Source organism: Sturnira hondurensis, unplaced genomic scaffold (assembly GCF_014824575.4).
Source record: "Sturnira hondurensis isolate 20B ecotype Veracruz unplaced genomic scaffold, ASM1482457v3 Scaffold0007222, whole genome shotgun sequence".
In the NCBI taxonomy this organism is placed as follows: Eukaryota; Metazoa; Chordata; class Mammalia; order Chiroptera; family Phyllostomidae; genus Sturnira; species Sturnira hondurensis.
In genome coordinates this window covers 394,663-422,385 of record NW_028079853.1, presented here as the reverse complement: position 1 = coordinate 422,385, position 27,723 = coordinate 394,663, and the positions used below count along the sequence as shown (strand labels likewise).

At 39.3% G+C, this 27,723-nt stretch overlaps 1 protein-coding gene across 1 annotated transcript in view; it reads right to left on the bottom strand.

Annotated features, from left to right (window-relative positions):
* Window positions 1-27,723, bottom strand: part of HACD2 (3-hydroxyacyl-CoA dehydratase 2) — a 97,242-nt gene that overhangs the window by 32,008 nt on the left and 37,511 nt on the right. Inside the window, exon 4 of the mRNA XM_037051464.1 lies at window positions 5,220-5,308. Coding sequence (XP_036907359.1) covers window positions 5,220-5,308 — 89 coding nt within the window. The remainder of the gene's footprint in view (window positions 1-5,219; window positions 5,309-27,723) is intronic.

Sequence of the window (27,723 nt, the reverse complement as noted above, 5' to 3'; positions counted from 1 at the left end):
TCCTCTGCCTTCAAGGTGGGTCCCTCAAGCTTCCTCTTATATACACATGAGCCCAGTTCAGCAGATGCTAGATTTTGAAGAAGGCACCAGAAAATACTTAGTACCTGTCTTCACTTAGCAGGGAAGGGATTGAAGGCTTTTGTTCTTCAGGAATGAAGAACTATGGCTCTTGGACTTAGAAAGAATGGTAAGATTTGCTTAGGATTCAAATAAATTAAATAGAAATGTGAAGTGAAACCAAGAAAAGAGAAAGGTCAAATAAAAGCTTTAGCAAAACATATGGTCTCTGAGAGCATTTTCAAACCTTAGAATTCATAAAACTATCTGAGGAGTATAATAATGATGAGTCTCTGGCTCCACTCCCAAGGGTGGGGTGGGACCTGGAATGTGCATTTTTCATAAGCTTACGGGGAGAGTTCTGTCTCAAATAGTCTATAAATCCCAATAAGAAAAACAGTCTTGGAACTTTCATGGAAAAAGGACAATTAATTGCAAGAATTCATCACTGAGCCACTTTAGCACTAGAAACAGAGAAGTAAATAGGCACAATGTTGCAGACAAGCACCAGAGCCTAATGCGTACACTTCATGCACAAATGACCTGACTGGACAGTCACACCTCAACACGCATGTGACATGACACAACTGTTGAAGGGGAAAGGTGTTTTGGAATCTGAGACAGGGGTATCCACCCCATACAGACGACACGTGTCCAGCACATGAAAATCAGGATGTGTTCACACCACATTTATAAAGGGTGAGAAAGAAACTTGGCCATTCACTGGGTGTGTGACAGTCACTTTGCCTCTGTAGCTTCCAAACTCTAAATGGAGGAGACTACAACCTACCTCAGGATGGCTGTCAAGAGTAAATGATCATACTATATTTTAATAAGTCCTCTGTAAACTATAATGCATCAAATAAACTAAAACCATATAATGATAAACTATTGGAGGTTACCAACTCTCTTAAATACTGATGACAAGCTTTTTGTAGGCACCTTGCTGAGAGGTTGGCAAGAATGGCAGACTGAGTGTCATTAAGTAGCATGCCAAAAAGACGTAGGACACAGCTGGTGAAATCAGGAGCATTCACAGACCATCCCAGAGCAATGCAGGAAAACACCCCTTTTTCCAATAGTGGCAAAGGGGGAGAAAGGAGAGAAGGCTTGGCATTCCAGGACATAGTTCTATTTTACATAAATTACCCCTAGCAAAGTATAGGTGCACGTGGGCTAAAGCCACAGGGAGAGTTTAGCAACTTCTTTTTCAATTACTGCCCAGGGAGGCGACCAGGGACTTCTGATCTTACACTAAGGACTCAGGAGAGAATTTGGGGTAGTTTCTTCAAAGAGGGCTGGTCCAGAAAAGGGGACAGTGGCCCACTTATGTGTCCAGGAATCTAGGGCTTGGCTTAGCTACTTTTGGACAAGGAAGAATAGATGAACTTGTCTGTTTTTAAAGGGGGTACCGGGTGGTGTTAGTGAAAGGTGGAAGGTGGTATTTCCGATAGCAGTTCACTTTGAAAAATGCCAATCTTGTTTAATTCAACATGAAGAGAAAGAACAGACTCGAAGAGATGGTGAGAGGAGCAAACGCCTGGGAAGGCCTGGCACAGCGGTAGGAGTGGCCATCTGTAGGAGTGGCCATCGCGGCTAAGTGGTGAGAACGAACCAGCCCGGGTCTGGGGACGGGTGGGAACACTGGAAATGACAGAGGTCAATCAGAACTTCGGATTCTCTCCTGCATCCCCCAGGCTCCTCCTCCCAATCTGAACTTGTTGTTTTTGTCAGGAGCCATACTTTACTTGTGTGTGTGTGTGTGTGTGTGTGTGTGTGTGTGTGTAATCTTAAAAAAAAACGTGGGAAGGTTGTTAGGTCAGGAGAAAGTTTTGAATATAGAGACCACATTCTTTCCTTTAATATGCTGCCAATCAAGGTGTCACTAGCTGATGGGTGTGTTCTTATATGTCATAAAGAAAATCATCTGGTCACCTTTTACTTCTACAATGTGCACGGTGACATTTATGGGGTAGAGAATTAAAATGACAAATGGGGAGACCCTATTAAGAGGAAATACACCTCCAATATGAAAAAAGTAGTACCTAGTCCTCGAAGGTATATGGGCTGTTCCTTAGCACATCGTGTACAATTACAGAAAAACAAGGAATGAGCATGGAAAACATGAGCTTGTCAGAGAGGACTGAGCAAGAGTCCAAATCCAAATGCAATGCCGGAACACGAAGCGTTCCTGTCCACTTCAGAGGGGACTGTGATATAAAAAGAAACTGAGAATGAGAGTAGTATGAAAAGAATTTGAACATTACTATGAGAAAGTGAAATATATTTTAGAGAGAGAAATAGAGAGAGAGACACACACACACACTGATTTTTGTTGTTCCATGTATTTTTGTTAATGCACTAATTGGTTGATTCTTGCATGTGCCCTGACTGGGGATCAAACCCACAACCTTGGAGTATCTGGATGATGCTCTAGCCAACTGAGCTGCCCAGCCAGGGGGAAAGTGAGATATATTTTATTAAGCAGCTATTTCTGAGGTCAATTTCCTTATGCATTAGTTATGTGGTTCCCACCATTAAAGTAAACATAGCTGAATATAAAGAAAGTAAAGATATCTTAAAGATATTTCAGGAAATGAAAGAAGGAAATTTAGTAGGAAAGTCCTGTGTAATGTTGTATAGAACAAACTGAATTATTGCTAATATGAAACTCTAAGGCAGGAAATTAGCATTTGGCTAAAAGGAGGGGCAAGGAACAGGCAATACACAGCAGATGGCCTCTGAGATGCCACTGAAACAGGCTTTTCAAATTTCCCATCAATGACTTGGGGAGGGGAGCTCTAAACAAAATGATGAATGAGTTCTGCCCGAAGAAAAGGGAAATGAGGAGAAAACCTTGATCCTGAAAAAGACTGGGAACCCTACTTACATATGAATGGAAGTCAACTGATCAGTAGGGTGTATACAGAAGTGGTAGAAAGACAATGAAAGTGTATCACATTCTTAAGAAAACAGTATGTTAATTATAGTAGAAAGCTGGTTAAATTTGGTTACGGAGAACTAGTTTTGAACATTAAAATGTAACAAGTATATCACTTAAATTACTGCTCAGATTCGACACCGTCTGTCAGGCAGCGTGGTTACTGAGGTCAATGGCCAGTTCCACGTACCTGTAATCCAGAGACATCGAATAGCTTTTCAAGCCAAGCAGTATTAATGATTTGCCCAGGAAGTCCTGGCACACGCTGCTAACAGGAATATGGCTAACAGAACGGCTAGAACTGTAAGCATTTATTTACTTGCTCTCCTGACTGCCAGAAGGGCTAATGAGCAGAAGTGGCCACGGAAGCAGAAGAGCCATGAAGCTGAGGCCCCGAATAATCCACCAGCTGGAGCATTAGCACCTGCACAATTCACACCTGACTGTGCCGGCAAAGCGATTCAACACCCCATCGTCAACAGTCCTGTTTTCACATACCTAACATTTCATTATTGAGCATACACAACTATCTATTTAAGAATGTAAATGAATTACTGTCAGAAACGGGACACTTGAGATGATTGAGAAGTTAAAACTATCCATTAGTTCTAAAATAAAAAGGAAATAGTGTGTACAAGAAAGTAAGGAAGCAAGAAATATAGGTAAAAATGATGATTTGTGTAAAGAGGTTACATGGTACAAGTATAGCAACTTTTTCTCACTCCATAAATGTGAGAACAAAGGGCAATATGTTACATTTGGATTTATTTGCCTGTTTTTTCTTTTAACATTTTTTTAAAGATGATCACTCAAAAAAAAAAATAGATGTGATTGTTTTATGTTCTCCCTGCACAGAAAGTTCAGACATCTCCAGGAAATAAGAGAAGAGGGGAAAAAAAAGCCTGGGCAGCTGCAAATACCATATGAATCCATATGAATTTAACAAAAATAATATCTTAGCTTAACTGATTTCTGGTTAAAAACTCAGCTCTGTGCACTTTTCTGTTATCTGTATTATATGCCAATAAAGAGTTAGAAAAACTCCTTAGGTGAAATACAAATGAAACTGTCAACCTAAATCCCCCAAATCAAAATATTTGAGAGGTTTCAGAAGAATAGAGGGCAAAAAAACAAAACAAAACAAAACAAAGAACAAACAAACCCAGAATAATGCTGATGGATAACTGTATTTCGTGAGCCCCAAAGAACACAATAATACTGGTGATAGGTTTTTGGGACTGAGAAACTGAAAAATGAATCCTCATGGTGGTTACAGGTATTTTACCTAAGGGTGACATTAGCAAGAAAGAAATGACTTTTAAAAGGCAAAAAACACAGCGAAACATCGCCCTTCCCCAATATGAGAAAATGAAAGCGTAGCTGTGAGCCTAGGTAACAGGGCTCTCCCGCAGGCCTGACTGGGGTCCTCCCACCTAGACCCCCACCCAGCAGAGAGCGTTCACCTCTCAGGTCCCCTAGGTGCAGCACTTTGGGGGAATCCCATGAACTGTGGTGGGCTGGGTGGAAACAAGTTTGTTTCTCCGGGTCTTAAAAAGATCAGACTGTTGTGTACAGAGAACATTTTGAAGGTTGCTAAAGGAGAGGGGTGTTGGGTGAAAAAGACGAAGGGATTAGGAAGTACAAACTGGTAGTTACAGAACAGTCATGGGGATGTAAAGTACAGCCTAAGAAACATAATCAATAGTATTGTAATAACTATGTACGGTGCCAAATGGGTACTAGATTTATTGGGGTGATCACTTAGTAAGTTTTTTAATGTCTAATCCCTGGGGTGAACAGCTGAAACTAACAATAATTGAAACATCAAAAAATTACTTTTAAAAAGGTGACTGTTCTGGGAATGCATTACCGTCCCCTACTCTCCCAACAGTCACGCCGTAAGGACGCAGTTGTGCTGCATACAATCGAGATACCAGGGGAACGTAACTGGTGTGCGGACTACATCCACACCGCCCAGATCTCCATGGGGTCAAAGACTGCAGAACTTCATCATTTACCTGGCCCTCTCTTTAACAACACTGCGTATTTGGGGTATGTCTCCCACACATCACCCAATTCCAACAGCAAACAGAATTTCTCTGGGCTATAGTGATGTGACGTGGAATTCCATCTCTAGCTAAAACACACACATGAGAAAGAACAGCTGACTAGCATTTGTTAGTACTGATACTATTTTATTTCAGTCTTTACCAACACTTACCTCTTTGACACTATGCGTTACTGCCCATATTAGAAAAACTCTTGACATCACCTGGAAAGAAGTCAGGACGACAGAAGATGGAACAATTCCTGAAAGAAATTTTAGGATGGGGAAATAAATGTACTATACTAAGTTTCAACATGAAATAAATTTTCTAAAACATTCAAATTTTAATGTTTGGACACAAAACCATCTTAAACAATGGAAACTTATCTTTATTGCTGTATAAACTGTTTCTCAATGTAGTAAACATTAAAAACTTTCCCTCCCTGAAAACAATAATATGGTTAATAACAACAGCAAACCATGGAATCTAGGTACCCTTCTTAAGCCTGACCAAGTAAAATATTTTTTACACTTATCATATAGGCAGAGAAAATAAAACCATTGCTTAACCTTTAAAATTAGACATTGAAAGTTCATTTACAATATGGGTTTCAAAAAGGAATAGGCACCTGTGGAAGAGAAATCAACCATTTTTTTGTCCAATGGATGCTGAAAGCTCCTGAATATCAGACTTGATATACTGTCTAATGGTTAAGTTGGTACCTTTTACAATCACTTGAAGATTTTTGCTTATTTGCCAATAGCAAAATCAAAGTTTATTATCTTTATAAACCATTTCTCCCCACCTTGTTTATTACAGCAAGCACTGGTATAATTATCCTCCCAATATCTTTAAGCTATAATGCTAGAATCATCTTTAAAAATTTTATATAATCATCAAGTTCTGCTAAATTTCTATTTCTTTGGCCTCTTCCTTCAATCCCTACCAACCTCGATCTCTATCTAGAAACTAGCCACTACCATTGCAAAAAATTCTTGCCTCCTTTAGGCCATCTTAGACCCAGCAATAAGCCGTATCCACAAGCATCATTTTCTGTTGTACCTTTACACCAGCAAGGGACTACTACTAAAATAAAATCTAAAAGTAGAGCTATGGGTGTACGATCCAGCAGCTCCTCCACACCATTTCTCTCTGGCCTTTCTGCTGGTAGCACTAGACTCCCCAGCTCGGAGAGGTCTCGCATTGCACACGGCCACTCCACACCTGCCAGGAACCTCTCCCCACAGTCACGGATTCTTCTCCCACTTTAACACTCACCTTATCTTCAGTACATTCACCGGACTACCCCAGACCAACCCGCAAGCCCTCTAAAGCACACTCAGACTTCTGAACATTTATACAGTAGGACAAACTACAACTTGCCAAAAGACCATGTACAAATCAGAGATCACTGCCTCTATCGGTTTGGCTGTGAAAGGAAATCACTTTATATCTCATTAAGAAAAAGAGAATCTATATCCTATTAAAATACATTTCTTAAAGAGGATTTGAGCTTCAAGAGGGATGGTTTGATTCCCAAAGGCAAGTAACATGGATATGTTGAGCAAAGCTTAGCAAATAAAAATGCTAAGCTTTGTAAAATGAATGAAAGAACAGTGTAACTGTATGGACATACAGATCAATGGAATAAAGTTGGGAGTCCAGAACTAAACCTTAACATTTACAGTTGCGTGATCTTCAACGAGGGCGCTAAGATAATTCAAGGGAAAAATAATTGTGGTTTTTTTCAACAAACAGTGCTAGGACAACTGAATAGCCCTGAGCAAAAGAATGGAATTAGAACACTTCCTTATGTCATATACAAAAATTTACTCAAAATCAACCAAAGTCCTAAAGGGAAGAGTTAAAACTATAAAACTCCTAAAAGAAAACATGTTATCCTTTGTGACCTTAGGTTAGGCAATGGTTTATTAGGTACAATACTAAAAACACAAGAAAATATAAATAAATTGTGCTTCATCAAAATCAAAGTCGTGTGCTTTAAAGGATACCATCATGAGAGTGAAACAACAACCCACGGAGAAAATATCTGTAAATTAAGGACTTACATCCAAAATACATAAAGGATTCTATTAAAAATATTTTTAGAGAGAAGGGAAGAGAGGGAGAAATAGAGGGAGAGAAACATCGCTTGCTGCCCAAGGGAAAGATCAGCTGGCTGCCTCCTGCACGCCCCCGACTGGGGACCTGGCCCACAACCCAGCCATGTGCCCTGACTGGGAATCGAACTGCAACCCTTTGGTTCACAGCCCAACACTTAATCCACTGAACTACACCAGCCAGGGAAAAAATTCGTAAGCTTTAATGATGAAAAGACAAGTAACCTAATTTAAAAAGTGGGCAAAGGATTTGAACAGAGATTTCTCCAAAGAATATGTGCACAGGGCCATTAGTCATCAGGGATATGCAAATCAAAACCATAATAATATACCCTTCACACCCACTAGGATGACTATAGCAGAAAAGACAGAAGACAACAAGTGTTGATCAGGGTATTGTGATATCGGAACCTTCATACATTGCTGATGGGCTTAAAATGCTATAGCCACTCTGGAAAGCAATCTGGCAGTGTCTCAAAGTGTTAAATGGTGAGTTACCACACAATCCAGCAATTGTACTCACAGACCTGTACATACCCAAAAGAAATGAAAACATATGCTCCACGAAGTTGTATGCGAATGTTCACAGCAGTATTCACATTAGCCAAAGAGTGAACATGATAAAAATGTCCAACAGACGAATAAATAAATAAAATGTGCTACACCCACACATTAGAAATAAAGTAAATGAAAGGAAAACAGTAGTAAGTAATAAATGAAAAGAAATGAAGTACTGACACACACACTACTGTATTGATGAACCCTGAAAACACTATGCTGAATAAAAAAGCCAGTGACAAAAGACCACATGTTGCATGATTCAATTTATATGAAAAGTTCAGAATAGGCAAACTATAGAGATAGAAATATTACCTGGGTCTGGAAGGTTAGGAGGAAAATGGAGTGATTGCCAATGGGTATGGAATTTCTTTTTTTTTTAAGATTTTATTTATTTATTTTTAAAGAGAGGGGAAAGGAAGAAGAAAGAGAGGGAGAAAAACATCATTGTGTGGTTGTCTCTTGCACACTCCCTACTGGGGACCTGGCCCACAACCCAGGCATGTGCCCTGACTGGGAATCGAACCAGCAACCCTTTGGTTCACAGATCAGCCCTCCGCCCACTGAGCCACACCAGCCAAGGTGGTATGGGGTTTCTTATAACAGAGGCAAAGCCTTTGTAATAATGAAATGTTTGGGATTTTAAAGACCCTTCTAAAAGAAATTTCCGGTAAAACAAAAAGGCAACGAACCGAATGGGAGAAGATATTTGTAAAAAACAACTCCAACATGGGTTAATAGCAAAAATATAAAGAATTCATACAACTCAACACCAAATAACCAAACAATCCAATTAAAAATGGGCAGAGGACCCAAACAGACACTTCTCCCAAGAAGATATACAAATGGCCAATAGATACATGAAAACATGCTCAACTTCACTACTTATTAGGGAGCTACAAATAAAAAAACACAATGAAATACCACTTCATACCTGTTAGAATGGCTATACTCAACAATACAGGTAATAAGCATTAGAGTGGTTGTGGAGAAAAAGGAACCCCCATTCACTGCTGCTGGGAATGTAAACTGGTATAGCCATTTCGGAAAACAGTCTGGAGGTTCCTCAAAAAACTGAGAATAGAGTTATTCTAGTCCAACCCCTCTTCTGGGTATCTACTCCAAAAATTTGAAAACATTTATTCATAAAGACATATGCACCCCTACGTCACTGCAGCATTATCCATAGTAACCAAGACATGGAAACAACCGACATGTCCTTTGATATATGATTGGACAAAAAAAATGTGAAACTGGTATACAATGGAATACTGCCATCCGAAAAGAAGAAATACTGCGATTTGTGGCAACACAGATGGACCTCGAGAACACCATGCTAAGTGAAACAAGACAGAAAAAGTTAAGAACCATGTAATTTCACTTATATGTGGGATGTGAAACTGAAAGTGACAAATGAACAAACAAGAAAAACAAACAAATTTCATAGCACAGACAACAGTGTGTTGGCTACCAGAGGGAAGGGTTGGAGGATATTAAAGAGTAAAGGGGATCAAATATACGGTGATGGGAGATGGTTTGACTTTGGGTGGTGGGCACCCAGTGGAATATGAAGATCATGCAGTAATGTACACGTGAAACCTATATAATCTTATGAACTAACCAATGTTACCCCAATAAATTTAATAAAAATTAAAAAAATAAGAATCATTTGTTTAGTAAGTGTGACTTTAAACAGGGATTTGGGAGGTCTGAATATTGCAATTTGGCTGAACACAGGTTTATTACTTATTTCTCTCTGCTATAAAGCTCTCTTTTCTAGGGAATATGAAAATTTATACAAGAGCTGTCCTGAAAAAGTCCAGCCATTGTTAATATGATGAGAACAGTTTGCGTGATATTGATGTAACCAGGCATCCACCAGGAAAAGTGGACTGGAATGCACATGTGTGAACAATGACGGCTTCACTGTAGTAGTCACTGGGGGGTGGTACACACCATTGAGTGAGCATGTGTACTGTGTGGCCATCACATTCAAAATGACTGAATAGAGCAACGAATCGCATCAAATTTTGCTTTAGGCTTGAACATTCCTCTGTGGAAACTGTTCAGATGATTCAGAAGGCTTTCAGGGACAGTGCAATGAGTGCAGCACAAAAAAAGTGTGGCACAAACGTTTCAAAGATGGTCAAGAATCTGTGGAAAGTGATCCACATTCTGGAAGGCCTACAACAAGCAGAACATGTGAGAATGTTGAACATGTGTGGGCTGCAATCAACAAAGATTGGCAGCTTAGAGTGCAAGAATTAGAAGCTGATCTGGGGATTCAAAAACTACTGTGTTGGACTTGCGGCCAAGATGGAGGTGTAGGTATATACACTTTACCTCCTCACACAACCAAAAGAGAACATCAACAAATTTAAAAACAAAAAACAACCAGAACTTCCAGAAAACGGAACTCTATGGAAGTCTGACAACCAGTTACAGAAGACACAATCATCCAGAGCAAAAGGAGGGGCAGAGATGGGCAGCTGGTGCTGAGAGGACTTGTGGCAAGGAGGTGGCTGGAGGACCAGGGCATGAAAGGTGGTGGCTAATGGACCAGGAGGTCCCGCATTTGTGTGCAGATAAACTGGGAGGCACAAATGGGGAGCAAGACAGACCACAGAACCCAGGGCTCCAGTGCAGGGAAATTAAGCTTCAAAACCCCTGGCTGTAAATACCTGTGGGGGTTGAGGTGGCAGGAGAATCTCCCAGCCACACAAGAGAGTTCACTGGAGAGACCCACAGGGTCCTTGAATGTACACAAAACCACCCACCTGGGAATCAGCACCAGAAGGGCCCAATTTGCTTGTGGGTAGTGGGAAGACAGACTGAAAACCGTCTAAGAGCTGAGCAAGCAGCACTGTTCCCTCTCAGACCCCTCCCTGACATTCACTGCCATAACACAGGGATGGGTGTTGCCCCACTCTGCTGAACACCTAAGGCTCTGCCCCTCACTACTAATAGGTGCTCTGAGACAAAGAGATATGGCCCAAATGAACAGATCAAAGCTCCAAAAAATAGAACTAAGAGATGAAGAGATAGCCAACCTATCAGATACAGAGTTCAAAACACTGGTAATCAGGATGCTCACAGAAATGGTTGAGTATGGTCAAAATTGTATTTTGTGAGAAGAAGGAAGAAGTGAAGGCTATGAAAGGTGAAATAAAGGAAAATGTACAGGGAACCAACAGTAAAGGGAAGGAAACAGGATTCAAATTAAGGATTTGGAGCAGAAGGAAGATATAAACATTCAACCAGAACAGAATGAAGAAACAAGAATTCAAAAAATGAGGAGAGGCTTAGGAACCTTCAGGACAACTTTAAACATTAGAACATCTGAATCATAGGGGCGCCAGAAATAGAAGAGGAAAAGCAAGAAATGGAAAAGTGATTTGAAAATATAATGAAGGAGAACTTCCCCAATCTGGTGGAGGAAATAGACTTCCAGGAAGTCCAGAAAGCTCAGAGAGTTTCAAAGAAGTTGGACTCAAGGAAGCATACACCAAGGTACACCATAATTACATTACCCTAGATGAAAGATAAGGAATCACAAAAGCAGCAAGAGAAAAGGAGACAATTACTCAGAAAGGAGTTCCCATAGAACTATCAGCTGATTTCTCGAAAGAAATCTTATAGGTAGGAAGGGGCTGGAAAAAAGTCATGAAAGGCAAGGACCTACATCTAAAATTACTCTATCCAGCAAAGCTATCATTTAGAATGGGAGGGCAGATAAAGTGCTTCTCAGGTAAGGTCAAGTTACTGTAGTTCATCATCACCAAGCCCTTATTATGTGAAATGTTAAAGAGATTTATGTAAGAATAAGGAGATGATAAAAAATATGAACAGTAAAATGACAACAAACTCACAACTATCAATGACTGGACCTAAAACAAAACCAAAACAAACAACCAGAACAGAAACAGAATCACAGGAATGGAGATCATGTGGAGGGTTATCAACAGGGGGGAGAGGAAGGGAGAGGAATGGGGGAAAAGGTACAAGGAATAAGAAGCACAATTAGTAGGCACAAAATAGACAGGGGAAGGATAAGAACAGTATAGGAAATGGGGAAGCCAAAGAACTTACATGTACAACCAATGGACATGAACTAAGGGTGGGAATGCTGGTGGGAGGGGGGTACAGGGGGCAGGGGAATAAAGGGGAAGAAAAAAATGGGACAACTGTAATAGCATAATCAATAATATATATTTTATTAAAAAAAACTACTGTGTCTGAGATTTTGATACAGGATCTTGGCATGAAACAGGTCATGGCAAAATTTGTTCTGTGGTTTCTGCTGCAGTTGCTAATGACTTGATTCACATTGCTACCAATGAATCAGATTTCCTCAAGGTCATAACTTTGAAGGGGACTGAGGTGTCACTGTCGTAGGTACAATGTTTCTTGCATCTTCCTCAAGAAATGTCTCTATTTTTGATGTTACATGCCTGGATACTTTCTGGGCAGACCTCATACATGCTTTTTTTCAAAAGTGCTAAAAAATTATCAGGTTTTTTCTTAAAAATAAGTTTTAGTAACCAAAAACAAAGATTTACTCTTTTGGAATTTCTCTCCATTCTCTTCTAAGAATATTTTAATTTTATTTTTCACCCATAATCTCTCCTCACCTCCCTCTGGCCACCATTAGTTTGTTGTGCTTCTGAGTCTATTTTTGTTTTGTTTGTTCATTTGTTTTATTTCTTTAGATTCCACAGATACAAATGAAATCAAATAGAATTTGTCTTTTTCTGTCTGACTTATTTCACTTTGCATTAATACCCTTTAGGTCCATCCATGTTGTCAAAAATGGCAAGATCTCACTTTTTATTGATGAGTAATATTCTATTTATTGTACATATGAACCATACCTTCTTTATCAATTCATCTATTGATGGATACCTACATTGCTTCTACATCTTGGATATTGTAAATAATGCTCAATAAACAGGGGGGTGTATATACAAGGTGGGGCAAAAGCAGGTTTACAGTTGTGAATACAGAAAACAGAGTTTGTGTATTACTATTTATTAATTACTGTTTTATTTTCCATATGAACAATTGTAAACCTACTTTTGGCCTACACTGTTCTTTTTTTAATTAGTATCTTGGGTTTTCTTTGGTAAATAGCCAGAAGTAGAACTGCTGAGTCACATGGGAGTTCCATTTCTAAATTTTGAAAGGCACCTCCATACTGTTCTCCACGGCGCCTGCGCCTACTTACAACCCACCAACAGTGCTGACGGTTCTTTTCCTCTGCGTCCTAGCCAACAGCTACTTGTGGATGTCTGATAACAACCATCCTGACAGGTATGCAGTGGTATCTCACTGTGGTTTTGACAGGCATCTCCCTCACGTTCAGTGATGTTAAGCAGCTTTTCACATGCTTGTAGCCATCTGTTCGTCTTACTTGGAGAAATATCTACTCACATCCTGTGCTCACTTCTTAACTGGAGTTTTTGGATGTTGAATTGTATGAGTTCCTTATATATTTTAGATATTAACCCCTTATCAAATATATCATTTGTGAATTTCTTCTCCCATTCAGTGGGTTATCCTTCTGTTTTGTCAATGGTTTCTTTGCTGTGCAGAAGCTTTTTAGTTAGATGTAGTCCATTTGTTTATTTTTGGACCCATTTGTTTATTGTTTTTGCTTTTGTTTTCTTTGCCTGAGGAGACACATCCAAAATGATATTACTAAAACTGACATCAAGAGAGTTTATTTTCCACTATGAGTTTTATGGGTTTAGTTCTCCCATTTAAATCTTTAACCCATTTTGAGTTTATTTTTTCGTATATTGTGTAACAGAGTGGTCCAGTTTATATTTCTTTTGCGTGTGTTTGTCCAGTTTTCCCAACACCACTAATTGAAGAAAGTCTCATTTCTCCATTGTGTGTTCTTGCTTCCTCTGTTACAGATTATTGACCACACGAGTGAGAATTTACTTCTGGGCTCTCTCGTTTGTTCCAGGATCTACGCATCTGCTCTTCGTGCCAGTACCGCACGTAGTGCTTCGATCATAGTATTGTAATATAGTTTGAAATCAGGGAGCATGTTGCATTCAGTTCTGTTCTTTTTTTCATGATTGTTGTGGCTCCTTAGGGTATTTTGCAGTTCAATATAATTTTTAGGATGATTTGTTTTAGTTCTGAGAAGAATCTCATTAGTATTTCGATAATGATTGCATTGAACATGTAGATTACTTTGGTTAGTACGGACAGTTTACTGACATTAATCCTCAAGTATATATTTAAATACAGTTCAATTCTATTGTTTATACTCTTTGTATTTTGCTTTTCTCACTTAACATTTCAGTGTAGAAGCATGATTGTTTTAATACACCCTCTACAGTAAATTTAAATCATAATAAATTAGGGAATAAGAAGCCAGTACATTTAAAACTTAAGTTAAGTTAAGGCCCTGTTTGGGATGGCTCAGTCAGTTCGGTGTCATCCTGTAAAGAGAAAGGTCACTGGTTTGGTTCCAGGCCGGGGCACGTGGCTGGGGTGTGTACAAGGCAACTGATTGAGGTTTCTCTCCCACTGATTGCGTCTCTCCCCCTCTTTCTCCCTTCTTTCCCCTCTCTCTAACAGTAAATAAACACAATCTTTTTTAAAAAATTAAAATTTAAGTTAGGGAATGGAAAGTTGATTAATGTTTTCTAATTTGGCTGAGATGCAGTGATGTTTCTGGCTTTGCCTGTAGGTGCCCGCGCATGCCCATTCAGGGAACCTGCCTCGAGGCCACTGAGTTTTCCCCAAATGGCACCATTCGTACCAGTTCTCACTCAGTTTCCATGGCATGTGAACCTACTTCAACCAGTTACATAGTAAACAGCAATTCATACCCTACCTTGACAACCCAGTCTCAAAATGCCTGCTCTGCTGGACCTGTCAAAAGGCCAGCAGAGAAGAAGTATAAGGAAGACCACCTGAAGGCCAGGAGCTCCGTGTTTATACTTGGAGTCAAACCGGACAAACAACAGTCACATAGAGGGACCACATTATCTTAGCTCTAAATAGAACTCACATCACCAAGTTGGGTTTATTGTTTTATCAGGTGGATTTCATAAGACACTGTCAAAAATTATTACTTTAGCCTAGGCTGGTGTGGCTCAGTAGATTGAGTGCTGGCCTGCAAACCAGAGGGTTCCATTCCCAGTCAGGGTACATGCCTGGGTGGCAGGCCAGTTCCCTGGTAGGGGGCGTGCAAGAGGCAACCACACATTGATGTTTTTCTCCCTCTCTTTCTCCCTTCCTTCCCATCTGTCTAAAAATAAATAAATAAAATCTTTAAAACATTCATTTGAAAGAGATTTACTAGGCATCTAATTATTCATTAACTGAATTCAAAAAATATTTTTGGAGTACCTATGCCATGCTATACCAGGCACTGTTCTCAATGCTGGGGATCTAACAGTAAAGGAGACAGTGTCCCTAATCTCAGGAACTTATATTCTTTGGCTATAACTGATTTGCTTGGGATAGCTCTTATTGTTAGGACTTTTCCCTCAAGATGGTGCAAGACTTCTAAATATTTGGAAACGGCATAGCAAGACTACCTCTTGGTTTCAGAAAGATATCTGTCAGCAGGGTAAATCTTTGACAATGCAAGGTTATAACTTGAGAAATAATATGGGAATTTATGTTGAAAGGGCAATGAACTTTTGAAGCAAAACATTAGCAGATAAAAGAAATATAGGCATGTGTGTATGTATGCATAGCAAAAGCTATATAAAGTGACTCTGGCAACTGATATCTTATTCCCCCAGAACCAAGGTGGTCTGAGGACCCCCCAGACAGCAGAGCCCCGCAAAGCTGGGCAGCACTGGAAACCCTACCTGATGCAGCCCTCAGACCAGGAGAGTGGGGGTGGAGACTGGCTCCACATGACAAAGACCAGGCGGAAAGGTAGGTATAGGAATGGCAACCCAGGTTGGGAGCAGAGTAGGGTAGTGTTCAGATGGACCCCACAATCAGTGAAGGAGCCAACCGTCAGGAATACAATGCAGACCAGACCATTGGAAGGCAGGATACACAAAGTTAGTGCCAGAAATTAAAATAAATGATGGCAAGTAAAATCAGAATCTCCCACCCAAATATAGGATCCACTGAAATAAAATTAACAAAATTCAATAACAAGCCCTGGATGGTGTGGCTCAGTGGATTGAGTGCCAGCCTGTGAACCAAAGGGTTACTGGTTCAATTTCCAGTCTAGAGTACATGCCTGCGTTGCAGGCAAGACCCCCAGTACGGGGCATGCAAGAAGCAACCACATATTGATGTTTCTTTCCCACTCTCTCCCCGCCATGCCCTCTGTCTAAAAATAAATATATAAAATCTTTAAAATTGTTCAAAAACAACAAAATCACCAGCCCCAGCCAAAAAGAAATGGAGTAGAACTTTATGCCANTGGATTGAGCGCCAGCCTGTGAACCAAAGGGTTACTGGTTCAATTCCCAGTCTAGAGTACATGCCTGCGTTGCAGGCAAGACCCCCAGTACGGGGCATGCAAGAAGCAACCACATATTGATGTTTCTTTCCCACTCTCTCCCCGCCATGCCCTCTGTCTAAAAATAAATATATAAAATCTTTAAAATTGTTCAAAAACAACAAAATCACCAGCCCCAGCCAAAAAGAAATGGAGTAGAACTTTATGCCATATGTTTTAAAGGTGCTAACCAAGAGAGGAAAGATTATTGGACACCTCTTACTCTACCTCCATCTTCCAAAAGTAAATAAAAAAAATCCCAAGAATTTTCACTACGAGGACCAGATTTAGAGAGAACTATACATTTCTGACAGGAGTGTGACAAACATGGAGCCTGGAAAGTGATGAAGATGTAAGGAGAAGTGACGACCCAGGAGCCGCCTCACCAATGCCAAGCTTTTCAGGTCCTGCAGAGCTGGAGGAGGGCTGGCTCAAAGCTCCCTATCGGGCTGAGACACTTTCTACAGGGCTGAGGAATCCGGGATGGAGCAACTGAATCTCAGAAGAGAGAGGGCTCATATGTTTTTGCACAATTCATTTACACTGTTCAAAATTTCTAAAGTATAGAAAATAGAAAAGTCTTCCTCCCAACCCCATTCTACTATCACTCAGGTGCCTTTCCCACAGGTAAACAATAATTAATTCCTTAATTAATTATTCCTATTATTAATTAATAATTATTATTAATCTATCATTCCTGGTCTATATTTTAGATATGTAATAGCAAATATGTAAGTGAATGCATAAAGATATATTTATACACATTTCCCCCAATTTTTACATAATAGCAGCATTTTATACACATTCTTCTATAGCTTGCTCTTCTTCCCTAAAAAAGATCCCGAAGATCTTTTTATATCTATATCTATATCTATCTATATACACACATAGTTTTAATTACTGAAACTTCATGTTTTAGTATCTGTGCATTTCCCCCAGCTCTATCCCATGCCCTCAGTGTGTAGAAAAATGTATAAAACAGAAAAATTCAATCCTTAAACTGTAGCTCACAGAGGAAAACAATGAAATCTTAACTACTGTGGAAATGCAGTCAGGGAGAATTCAGTAACATCTATGCCAGAGGAAATAAAATAGCTGGACACTTTAGTAAGGTGAAAAGGAATAAAAGCCATACATACATAATGCAATAAAATAATTAAACTAAAGCATCTAGAGGAACACCAAATATTAAAGCAACTGGAAGGAAGATAATAAGTATGAAAAATAAAGACAGTCCAACACAGGGGTAATTACTATTGCCAAAGTAGAGAATCCAATACATGGAACAGAAAATGTATTCAAGGGTATACTCCAAGAAATGAAAGAACCCAATTTGTACTGAAAGAATACACTGTGTTCCAAAAACCAGGTGATAGTGAATGCATAAAACCAAGAAATTTCTTGATTACAAAAATACTTCATGAATCCAGACAAAAAAAGCAAGTTACCTACAAAGTGGTAAGAAAATCAGCCTGGCTTCAGACTCCTCCACAGCAACATCCAATGTCAGAAGACAATGAAGCAACACTACAAAGGTCGAAGGGAAAGAAAGTGTGTTCAAGAATATTATACCCAACCAAGATAGCATTCTAGTGTAATGGCAAAAGATAATCATCATTAAATAACGAAAGAGATTGTCACACAATGCCTATGTGACTGACCTTCTTGAGAGACACCTTCTGTCAGACATCCAGTCAAACAAGAGATAAATCAAAATAAAGAATCGAGGAATGAAGCTATGGTAAGAAGGCCCATAGTAGGCAATAAATCCATTCAAATATATCACTAAGACTTAACAATTACAGTAATTATTTATGGTCATAGAACATAGTGTTAATGCTTATAAATCACAATGCCAAGTTAATAATATAATTTAAAGAATGGGCATCAGGAAAGAGGAGATGTAAGGAGAAGTGACAATACTAAGTTCCTTAACAGAATTCAGATACCACTGAAAACTGAAATACAGCTAAACGTAATTCTATCCTAAACTTTTCATAATCACTTTGTTATACTTAAGGGACCTTTTAGTAAATAATATATATCTCATGGTAAAAACAATTTTTATAATTTTTATTTATTTAAAGATTTTATTTATTTTTAGAGAGAGAGAAAGGGAAGGAGAACAAGAGAAAGAGAAAGATCAAACTGTTGTTGCCTCTTGTGCACCCTCTACTAAAGATTTGGCCTGCAACTCAGCCATGTGCCCTGACTAGGAATGGAACCAGCGACCCTTTGGTTCACAGCCTGCGCTAAATCCACTGAGCTACACCAGCTGGGTATTTTTATTTATTTATTTATAATATATTTTACTGATTATGCTATTACTATTGTCCTATTTTCCCCCTTCATTCCCCTCCACCCTGCACACCCCCTCCCACCCACATTCCCCCCCTTTAGTTCATGTCCATGGGTCATACATGTAAGTTTTTTAGCTTCTCCATTCCCCATACTATTCTTGCCCTCCCCCTGCCTATTTTCTGCCTGCCATCTATGCTACTTATTCTCTGTACCTTCCCCCATCTCCTCCTCCCACTCCCCTGGTGCTAACCCTCCATGTGATCTCCATTTCTGTGGTTCTGCTCCTGTTCTAGTTGTTTGCCTAGTTGGCTTTTGTTTTAGGTGTGGTTGTTAATAACTGAGTTTGCTGTCTTTTTACTGTTCATATTTTTTATCTTCTTTTTCTCAGATAAGTCCCTTCACCATTTCATATAATAAGGGTTTGGTGATGATGAACTCCTTGAACTTGACCTTATCTGAAAAGCACTTTATCTGCCCTTCTGTTCTAAATGAAAGCCTTGCTGGATAGAGCAATCTTGGATGTATGTCTTTGGATTTCATGACTTGAAATACTTCTTTCCAGCCCCTTCTTGCCTGTAAGGTCTCTTTTGAGAAATCAGCTGACAGTCTGATGGGAACTCCTTTGTAGGTGACTGTCCCCTTATCTCTTGCTGCTTCTAGGATTCTCTCCTTCATTTTAATCCTGGCTAATGTAATTATGATGTGCCTTGGTATGTTCTTCCTTGGGTCCAACTTCTTTGGGACTCTCTGAGCTTCCTGGACTTCCTGGAAGTCTATTTCCTTTGCCAGACTGGGGAAGTTCTCCTTTATTATTTGTTCAAATACGTTTTCCACTATTGCTCTTCCTCTTCCTCTTCTGGTACCCCTATAATTCGGATGTTGGAATGTTTAAAGATGTCCTGGAGGTTCCTAAGCCTCTCCTCATTTTTTTGAATTCTTGTTTCTTTATTCTTTTCTGTTTGGTTGTTTCTTTGTTCCTTCTGACTTACTCCATTGATTCGAGTCCCAGTTTTTCTTCCCATCACTATTGGTTCCCTGTGCATTTTGCTTCATTTCACTTAGTGTAGCCTTCATTTTTTCATCTAATTTGCTACCAAATTCAACCAATTCTGTGAGCATCCTGATCACCAGTATTTTGAAATGTGCACCTGATAGATTGGCTATCTCTTAGTCAAAAATATTGACTCTGGGGCTTTGATTTGTTCTTCCATTTGAGTCTTTTTTTTTTTTTTTTTGTCTAGTCACACCTGTTATGCAGTGAGGGGCAGAGCCTTAGGTGTTTACCAGGGAGGGGCTACCCAGTTGTTGAATTGTGATGCTGCGTGTGGGGGCAGGGTCAGAGAGGGAACACTGGTGCTTGCTCAGCTCTCTCTCGGATTTTGGTCCCCTCTGCTACTTCCCACAAGCAAATTGGGCCCTTCTGGTGCTGGTTCCCGGGTGGGTGGGCTTGTGTACATTCTAGGTGTAGGTCTGTCCAACAAACTCTCCCGTGAGGCTGGGAGTCTCTCCCGGCACCTCAACCCCCACAAGTGTTTTCAATCGGTGTATTTAGGCTTTATATCCCGGCACTGGGACCCTGGGCTGTTCAGTCTGTTTCATTTCCCGTTTTTGCCTGGTTTATCTGCATGTGAAAGTGTGGCTGTGGTCACCCAGCCACCTTGTGCGCTTCACTGGGTCTGCTCATTGCCACTCCGTGCCCAGGGTCTGACAGCCACTGCTTTTCCCTGCACAACCCCTCTCCACTGGCCACCGCCTCTGCCCCCTCTTATCAGTCTGGATGAATGGTTGTCAGACTTCTGTACAGTTCAATTTTCTGTCAGTTCTGGTTGTTTTTTTGTTTCTAAATTTTTCTTGTCCTTAATTTTCGTTGTGCAAGGAGGCACAGTGTGGCTACCCATGCCTCCATCTTGGCCGGAGGTCCTTTATTTATTTTTTAAAATTCTCACCTGAGAATATGTTTATTAATTTCAGAGGGAGAGGAAGAGAGAGAAACATCAATGTGAGAAACATCAAACGGTTGCCTCCTGAATATGCCCCAACCTGGGATCGAACCCGCAACCTTTTTGGTGTATGGGACGAGGCTTCAACCAACTGAGCAACCTGGCCAGGGATAATTCATTGTTACTGCACTCTGACAAAAGACATTTGTGTCCTACACTAAGTGCAGCAGCAAAATTATGGCACTTCCATAAGCTCTGGATTTATTTAGGGTTCATCTAAAAGATGTACTGAACTGTAAGAGGGCACTGCATTTTCTCTGTGTTAAAAGGGTTGTTGTTACTAAGTGCATTTGTGCTTTATTGTTTACTAAATTGAAATGGGTACTTTAGGAGATAAAACCACAGGATATATACATAGTTCATGTTCATAGATTTTCCCTGCAAAAAATTTTTTTGCGGGGGGAATCCATTTCACACTAAAACAAACAAATGGGGAGCTTCAAAAGTGTTTCATATTTATGGCAGGCTATCTGGCTTTTACTCTCAACTCCCCTGGAATGGATCTATACTCCTCCTAGACATTAGGAAAACTTTTAAAAAGCTGGAAAAACACTAAGATAGGTATTAAAATATAAGGTAGAAAGTTGGGCATAGGGAAAGTAAAGGTAGAAAAGGTTGAAACCATGGCAGAGATTAATACCTAAATAGATGTAGAGAAGGCCTGTGTACTTACTTGGGGCAGATCACAGACTTGGCTCTGAGGTCCTTTACAACTAATATAAAGAGAGAGAACAGTCCAGGTAGATAACTCAGTGTACAGAAAAGAAATAGAGCCAGGTGCTCTATATATGAAATAACTTTGAGCCACGTCTCTATGTATTAAATGGCTTTAGCCCTGACTGGTGTGGCTCAATTGGTTGTGAGTCATTGACATACAAAGCAAAAAGCTGATGCTTCGATTCCCAGTCAGGGCACATGCCCACGTTGCAGGTTCAGTCCATGGTCGTGGCACGTTTGAGAGGCAACTGACAGATGTTTCTCTCTCACAAGAGAGGATGCTTCTCTTCTTCTCTTTCTCCCTCCCTTCTCCCTCTCTCTAAAGAAAAAAAAAAGGCTTTGACTATAAGTAGTTTCTGGTTTACTGGATGTTTTTTATAGTTTTCTATTTATTTATTTTTTACCATTTCCTGTTTCAGATGGCAAGCCGTCAAATGTCTGCCATCGGCAGTTTGCTCTTCCTCCACTTAATTGAGGTTCTTACATGTAAAAAGTAACAATACATTGACTTTAGTTGGAGGGCTCGTGAGCCTTTGAATGGAATGAGATCTTTGAGGGCTTTATCGAATACCCAGAGGCTTATAATTTGTATGTTTACTTTTGAGGGCCCCACTCTTTAAGAATAAAGTTACTAGAAGTCTAATCTCTGAATGAGAGCAAAATATTGACATGACAAACATGATATGCATTTCCAACCTTTCTGAAGATAATACAAAAAAGGGGTATCACATTTTGAAAAAGATGAAGACATAAATATTATAAACTATTCTCTAAGAGGACACAGAGTCAATTATAAGTCATGGAAACTCACTCAAATTTATATATTGTGGTTAGCATTCCAAAGGCAAATTCACCAACCTATTATTTTATTTTATTTTTGTTATTTTTTAATCCTTACCAAAAGATACACTTTTCTTGATTTTAAAGAGAGAGGGATCGGGTGGGAGGAGGAGAGAAGAGAGAAAGAAAATCAGTGTGAGAGAAAAACATCGACTGGTTGCCACTCGTATGTGCCCGACCGGGGATTGAACTCCTCAACCTAGGTATATGCCCTAATTGGCAATCGAACCAGCAACCTTTTGGTATAGAGGACGACACTCCAACCAGCTGAGCCACTGACCAGGGCTGACAACCTATTATTTTTCATTGTTCATAGAACTACAGGTGTTAGTCTAGACTGCTCATAGCAGGTGTGAAATATAGATGGTTCAATATATATTTCACCAGAGAGAATATATAATAAGTTTTCCTTTAAAAGAATTTATAAAACTGTCAGGGCCAAATAAAATTGATAGTTGAACTCATGTTGATAGCCATTTTATGCTAACTTGTGTAAACAATACCTAAGTACCCTGGATACTGGATGACAAAAACACATTTTATTAGTATCTCTACTTTAAGAAATTTTAAAATTTTACTAAATTTTGTCTCAATAATTCTTTCATGTAAAGGGACATTTTCTGGGACAATTCTTTTGTCCCAGAAAATTCTTTCATGTAAAGCTTTTTCAAAAGGCTGAACCCATCCTGGCTGGTGTGGCTCAGTGGATTGAGTGCCAGCCTGCGAACCAAAGGGTCGCTGGTTTGAGTCCCAGGCAGGGACATATGCCTGGGTTGTGGGCCAGGTCCCCAGTAGGGGGCCCTTGAGAGGCAACCACGTATTGATGTTTCTCCTCTCTTTCTAAAAATAAATAAATAAACTCTTAAAGAAAAAGGCTGAGCCCCATCAAATGGTCACTTGAAATAATACAAGATCTAACAACAAGGTTGAGAGAACAGTGTTATTCCCTTGTAACTTGAAAACACCATCACAAGATTTCACTTAAGCAAACCAAGAAGTATATTTTTCCCAAACATGTTCTTCCTCAGAGTTCTATGAAACCATGTGGGTAGTGAAGGAAAATCGAAGGAGATGAAGTTTAACTCTGTTAGAAGGTTGTGAAAGGTTTTCCAATGATAAAGACTCTCTATGTAAAAGAGCAAAGGACCACACTGGTTATTTAAATATGGTGATCATTAGCTAAGAAAATCTTGGCTGTCAGAACTAGAAAGGATCTAAGAGATCAAGCTGAACCCAATACTTGACAGATGAGGAAAGCAAGGATTAGAGAGGTAAACTGACTTGCCTTATAGGTGATTGAGTATAGCAAATTAATATTTATGCTTAAAATCTGGTGGTAACTCTTGAAGAAGGTTAATTATTGGTCAATATATAACTAGAATGGAATTAAAATATATAAAACCACTATGACAAAGGTTAACATTCAGGATATATAAAGAACACAAATTGCCCTGGCTGGTGTAGCTCAGTGGATTGAGCACGGGCCTGAGAACCACACGATCACGGTTCGATTCCCAGTAGGGCACATGCCTGGGTTGCAGGCCAGTTCCCAGCAGGGGATGCATGAGAGGCAACCACACACTGATATTTCTCTCCCTCTCTCCTTCCCTTCCCCTCTGGAGATAAATAAATAAAATCTAAAAAAAAACAAAACACATTGTTTTTTCTTTAAAAAAAACATTAAGACTCTAATTGGAAAGTAAGCAAAGGGCATAGACAATTCACATAAAAATGAATTTTATACAATTAACAAACATGAAATTATTTTAAATTTCATAATTAGCAAAACATGCAAAACGAGTACCTATGATTTTATATGATTGGCTTAGTGAATATTAAAAAGTCAGAATACATAAATGTTGATATTATATTAAAACCACCATGCTCATATTTTGCAAAGGGGCACAATCCTTTAACAATTCAACTTGACAATATTTTTCAGTTAAAATAATATTCATACTCTTTGAATTAGTAACTACATGTGAAAATGTATACAAAGGGCATAAACCAAAGACTAAAAAGTCTATATATCAATAGAGATACTGGTTGAAAATTTATTAATAATATTTAAAAATAGGAACAACCTAAACATTCTCCACTAAGGAAGACATGATGATATCTATTTTGATGAGATATTTTATACTAACTTCAAAGTATCAGTGAATACAACATGACCCTGAAACATCTTATATCAGAAAGCAAGGAAGATAAAGGACAGCAGGGGAAGACAATCTAAAGATGTTCCCAATGGCCAAAATGGCCAATTTGAGAATTAAAAAGAAGAGCTACAATGGACTGAATCACATTAAATATGTTAAAATTCATGAGTTCATGACGATTAAGTAAGAAGCAAAAACCTTCATCATCACTTTGACATGCTCTGGTTTTTCTTCTTTTGGGGAGAGAGAGAGGAGGAGAGGGAGAGAGAGAACACGCATTCTGTGCTCACACTAACAGTGCGTGCACAGTGTCTATCAGTAACAGTGCCTGCCTGAGCCAGGGAAATTCTATCTTTGGTCCTGTATGAGAAGAAGGGTACATAAAGTAACACAAAATACTAGCCCTCATTTTGTTTTAAAGAGTTTATTTATTTATTTTTAGAGAGAGGGGAAGAAAGAGGGAGAGAAACATCCACTGACTGCCTCCAGCAGGTGCCCGGATGGAGACTGAACTCACAAGCCAGGCACGAACCCCAACAGGAACTCGAACTGGGGACCCTTTGCCTTGTGGGCCGATGCCCAACCAACTGAGCCGCTCTGGCCAGGGCCTCATTTTGTGTTAAATTACAGACTGATGTTAATAGTTCTCAGAACTGGATTTGCCTCCCTCAAAACTGAAACTTTTTCTCCCTTTTGGATTTAATTAAGTATTATTAGCTGAAGCCAGTTTGACATGTGAGAGAGATGTCTGACTGATGAGAAGTACTGCTGCCTGATTAAAAACCAAATCCCAACCCTTTTAAAAGAACAATAAAAAACATTTCATGTGGGGTAAAACCCCTACTAACTTTCACCAGTCTTCTTCAGAGATTCTGAGAAACCAATACATTATTCTGAAAACTGGTAAGTAAAGAGAAAGGATCAAGCTTTAAAAAAAAGTCACAAAGAATCAGGAAAAGCAGCAACCTCTGCGGAAGGGGAGGGACTAGACAGCTGGAGAGCCAGGGTGATATGGGGACGTTCTTCTTGCTGTATACACCCTTTTATATCTTTTGAAAGTTGTACCTTGTGAATAAATTACCTATAAGAAAAGTGTGCATATCACTGTAAAGATTATGTAACAAAATGGAAAAGAATTATACTAAAAGAAAGATCTTAGAAATCAAATGATAGCCACTCTGACTATAACAAAGTAAACAAAGTAAACACAGCATATGCATACAGACCAGGCCTGGAAAGAAACACAGAAAAGCAAAATTATTGACTAGAATTGCAGAATTTAGGGGTAAATTTTCCTTTTCATTAAATGAATTGCATTGTTATATTATATAATGTTACATGTTCAATAAATAACATTAGAGGGGCATTTAAATGCAAAGCAATATTTTCACTTTTCCTGTTGCCCAAACCTAAACCTAGCTATTGGATCCTTGAGCCAATTATCAAAGTACCAAGCCCCACTTGGGGGCAACTTGACTTATTGTAGTTTGGAGATTCAAGGACAAAAGAAAGGGTCAACTGAGGACTGTTCGTGTAGTAGATGTTAAAAAATGCAATGACTGCACCCTGCTCTATTTCCTCACCCCTGCACTAATGCAGGGGTGGAGGTGGCAGTGGCGTTCACTGAGGAGGAGGAGGAGGAGGAGGCCAGCGGATCAAGGAAAGGGCCTGCTGACAGCGCATGAAAGAAACACTGAAAACACTGCTTGCAAGGAGGAGTGAAGCTTGTCAAAGTACTGCAGAGGCTGGGGAGTGAAGAGAAGAGAAAGAGCAATTATAACCTGAACCTACAATTCCTCGGCTAAATTTAACTAGAGAGGTGGAATATATCTGCAGACGAAAAGGAGAGGCAAATGAATGCTCAGGTACAGAAAGACCCAAACCTACACAGAACTTTAAATGGTCACTATAAAAAAAATCCTATTTCATTGCAATCATCTGCTATTATTCGAATAATATTTCAATTGTGAGCCCCCAAAATAAATAAATGGCCTCAGGGAGGAATAAGGAAATCCTAGGTTCAGAGCAAAAGCTTTTATTTCTGGTTATAAGATAAATCAAAATTGGTAAGAATATATTAATGCCAAACTTTTCCAGAAACACAACTTCAAAATTTTCAGCTATAAATAATGAAAATTAAATAGTAACTTTTATTTATCTTTTGAAGGCTGAAATGGAGTTATTTATCCAATGTTGTATGTTGAGATACCTCAGTTAATATATTTATTCACACTGAACTATGTTCACAAATAATTTCAAAACCTATTACCTAAATCCTAAAATACATTACCCTAAAATATATGCTTAAAAAAGATTTAATTTATTTATTTTTAGAGAAAGGTGAAGGGAGGGAGAAAGAGTGGGAGAGCAACATCGATGTGTGAGAGATATGTCGACTGGTTGCCTCTCACATGCCCCCAGCCGGGGACCAGGCCCACAACCCAGGCACGTGCCCTGACTGGGAATCAAACTGGTGATATTTTGATTCACAGACCAGTGCTCAATCCACTGAGCCACACCAGCTAGGGCCACTTTGTATGCATGGAAATGTATATCAAAATAGTAACAATAATTACTTCTGGGTAATTACATTACTTTCTTCTTTTCGTTTTTCATATTAGATGAATTTCTTCTTTACAATGTTCATGTGTAATTTTTACATAAAAATAAGATCACTTTAGAAAATAAGGCCTTTTCACTTAGAAAACTTTCACAACTTAATTTAATACTGCAAATTCTGTTAAAATAAAAAATGGGTACAATTTCAATTAAATAATGTGTAACTGTTTTCACACACAACTGATTTACAATCACTTCAGCAAACATAAAATCACGTATAGTCAAAAAATACAATGCAAATAGCTTTTGGAAGAGTTTATTCAAGTACCCCCTATTCTAATGAAGTTTTTGCTGGGAGGAAGAGATCATATATAAGGTCATTACTGAGATTTATGACCATGGATATTACTTAAGGATAAGCCAACGGATGATTCTGCATCTGAAACCCAACTTTAAAAATATAAAGCAGATGAACTATTCACATGAAGTACTATAATACCACTATTTCCTTTTTCCAAGTGGATGAACTCAACAGGCTCGAGACTTCAGCAGCCATCGAATCCTTTGTGGCAGCCACCACTGGTGGCTTCTTCACTGTGCATTCTCCCTCTGTTCCTTGTTAACAGAGCTCTTGTCTTATTTGGGGTAGCAGTACACACCCTGCTAAAACACCCACTTCCTTGGAATCCTTCAGTATTGGAGGAAGCCATGTGGTACAATGCTAATCAATGAAAAAATTAACTGAGGGTGTCTGGAAAGCCTTGCTGAGCAGCCACTGTCTACCTGGAGTGTGACATGACACCACACAACTCATCACAGCTGTCGTGTAACTATGGAACCGCATGCACTGAGACAGAAGTCACACACTACTGACGGCAGAGCAAAAAGACAGACTTCTTACTACACGGGAAAAAGAGATCCTTGTTTGCACA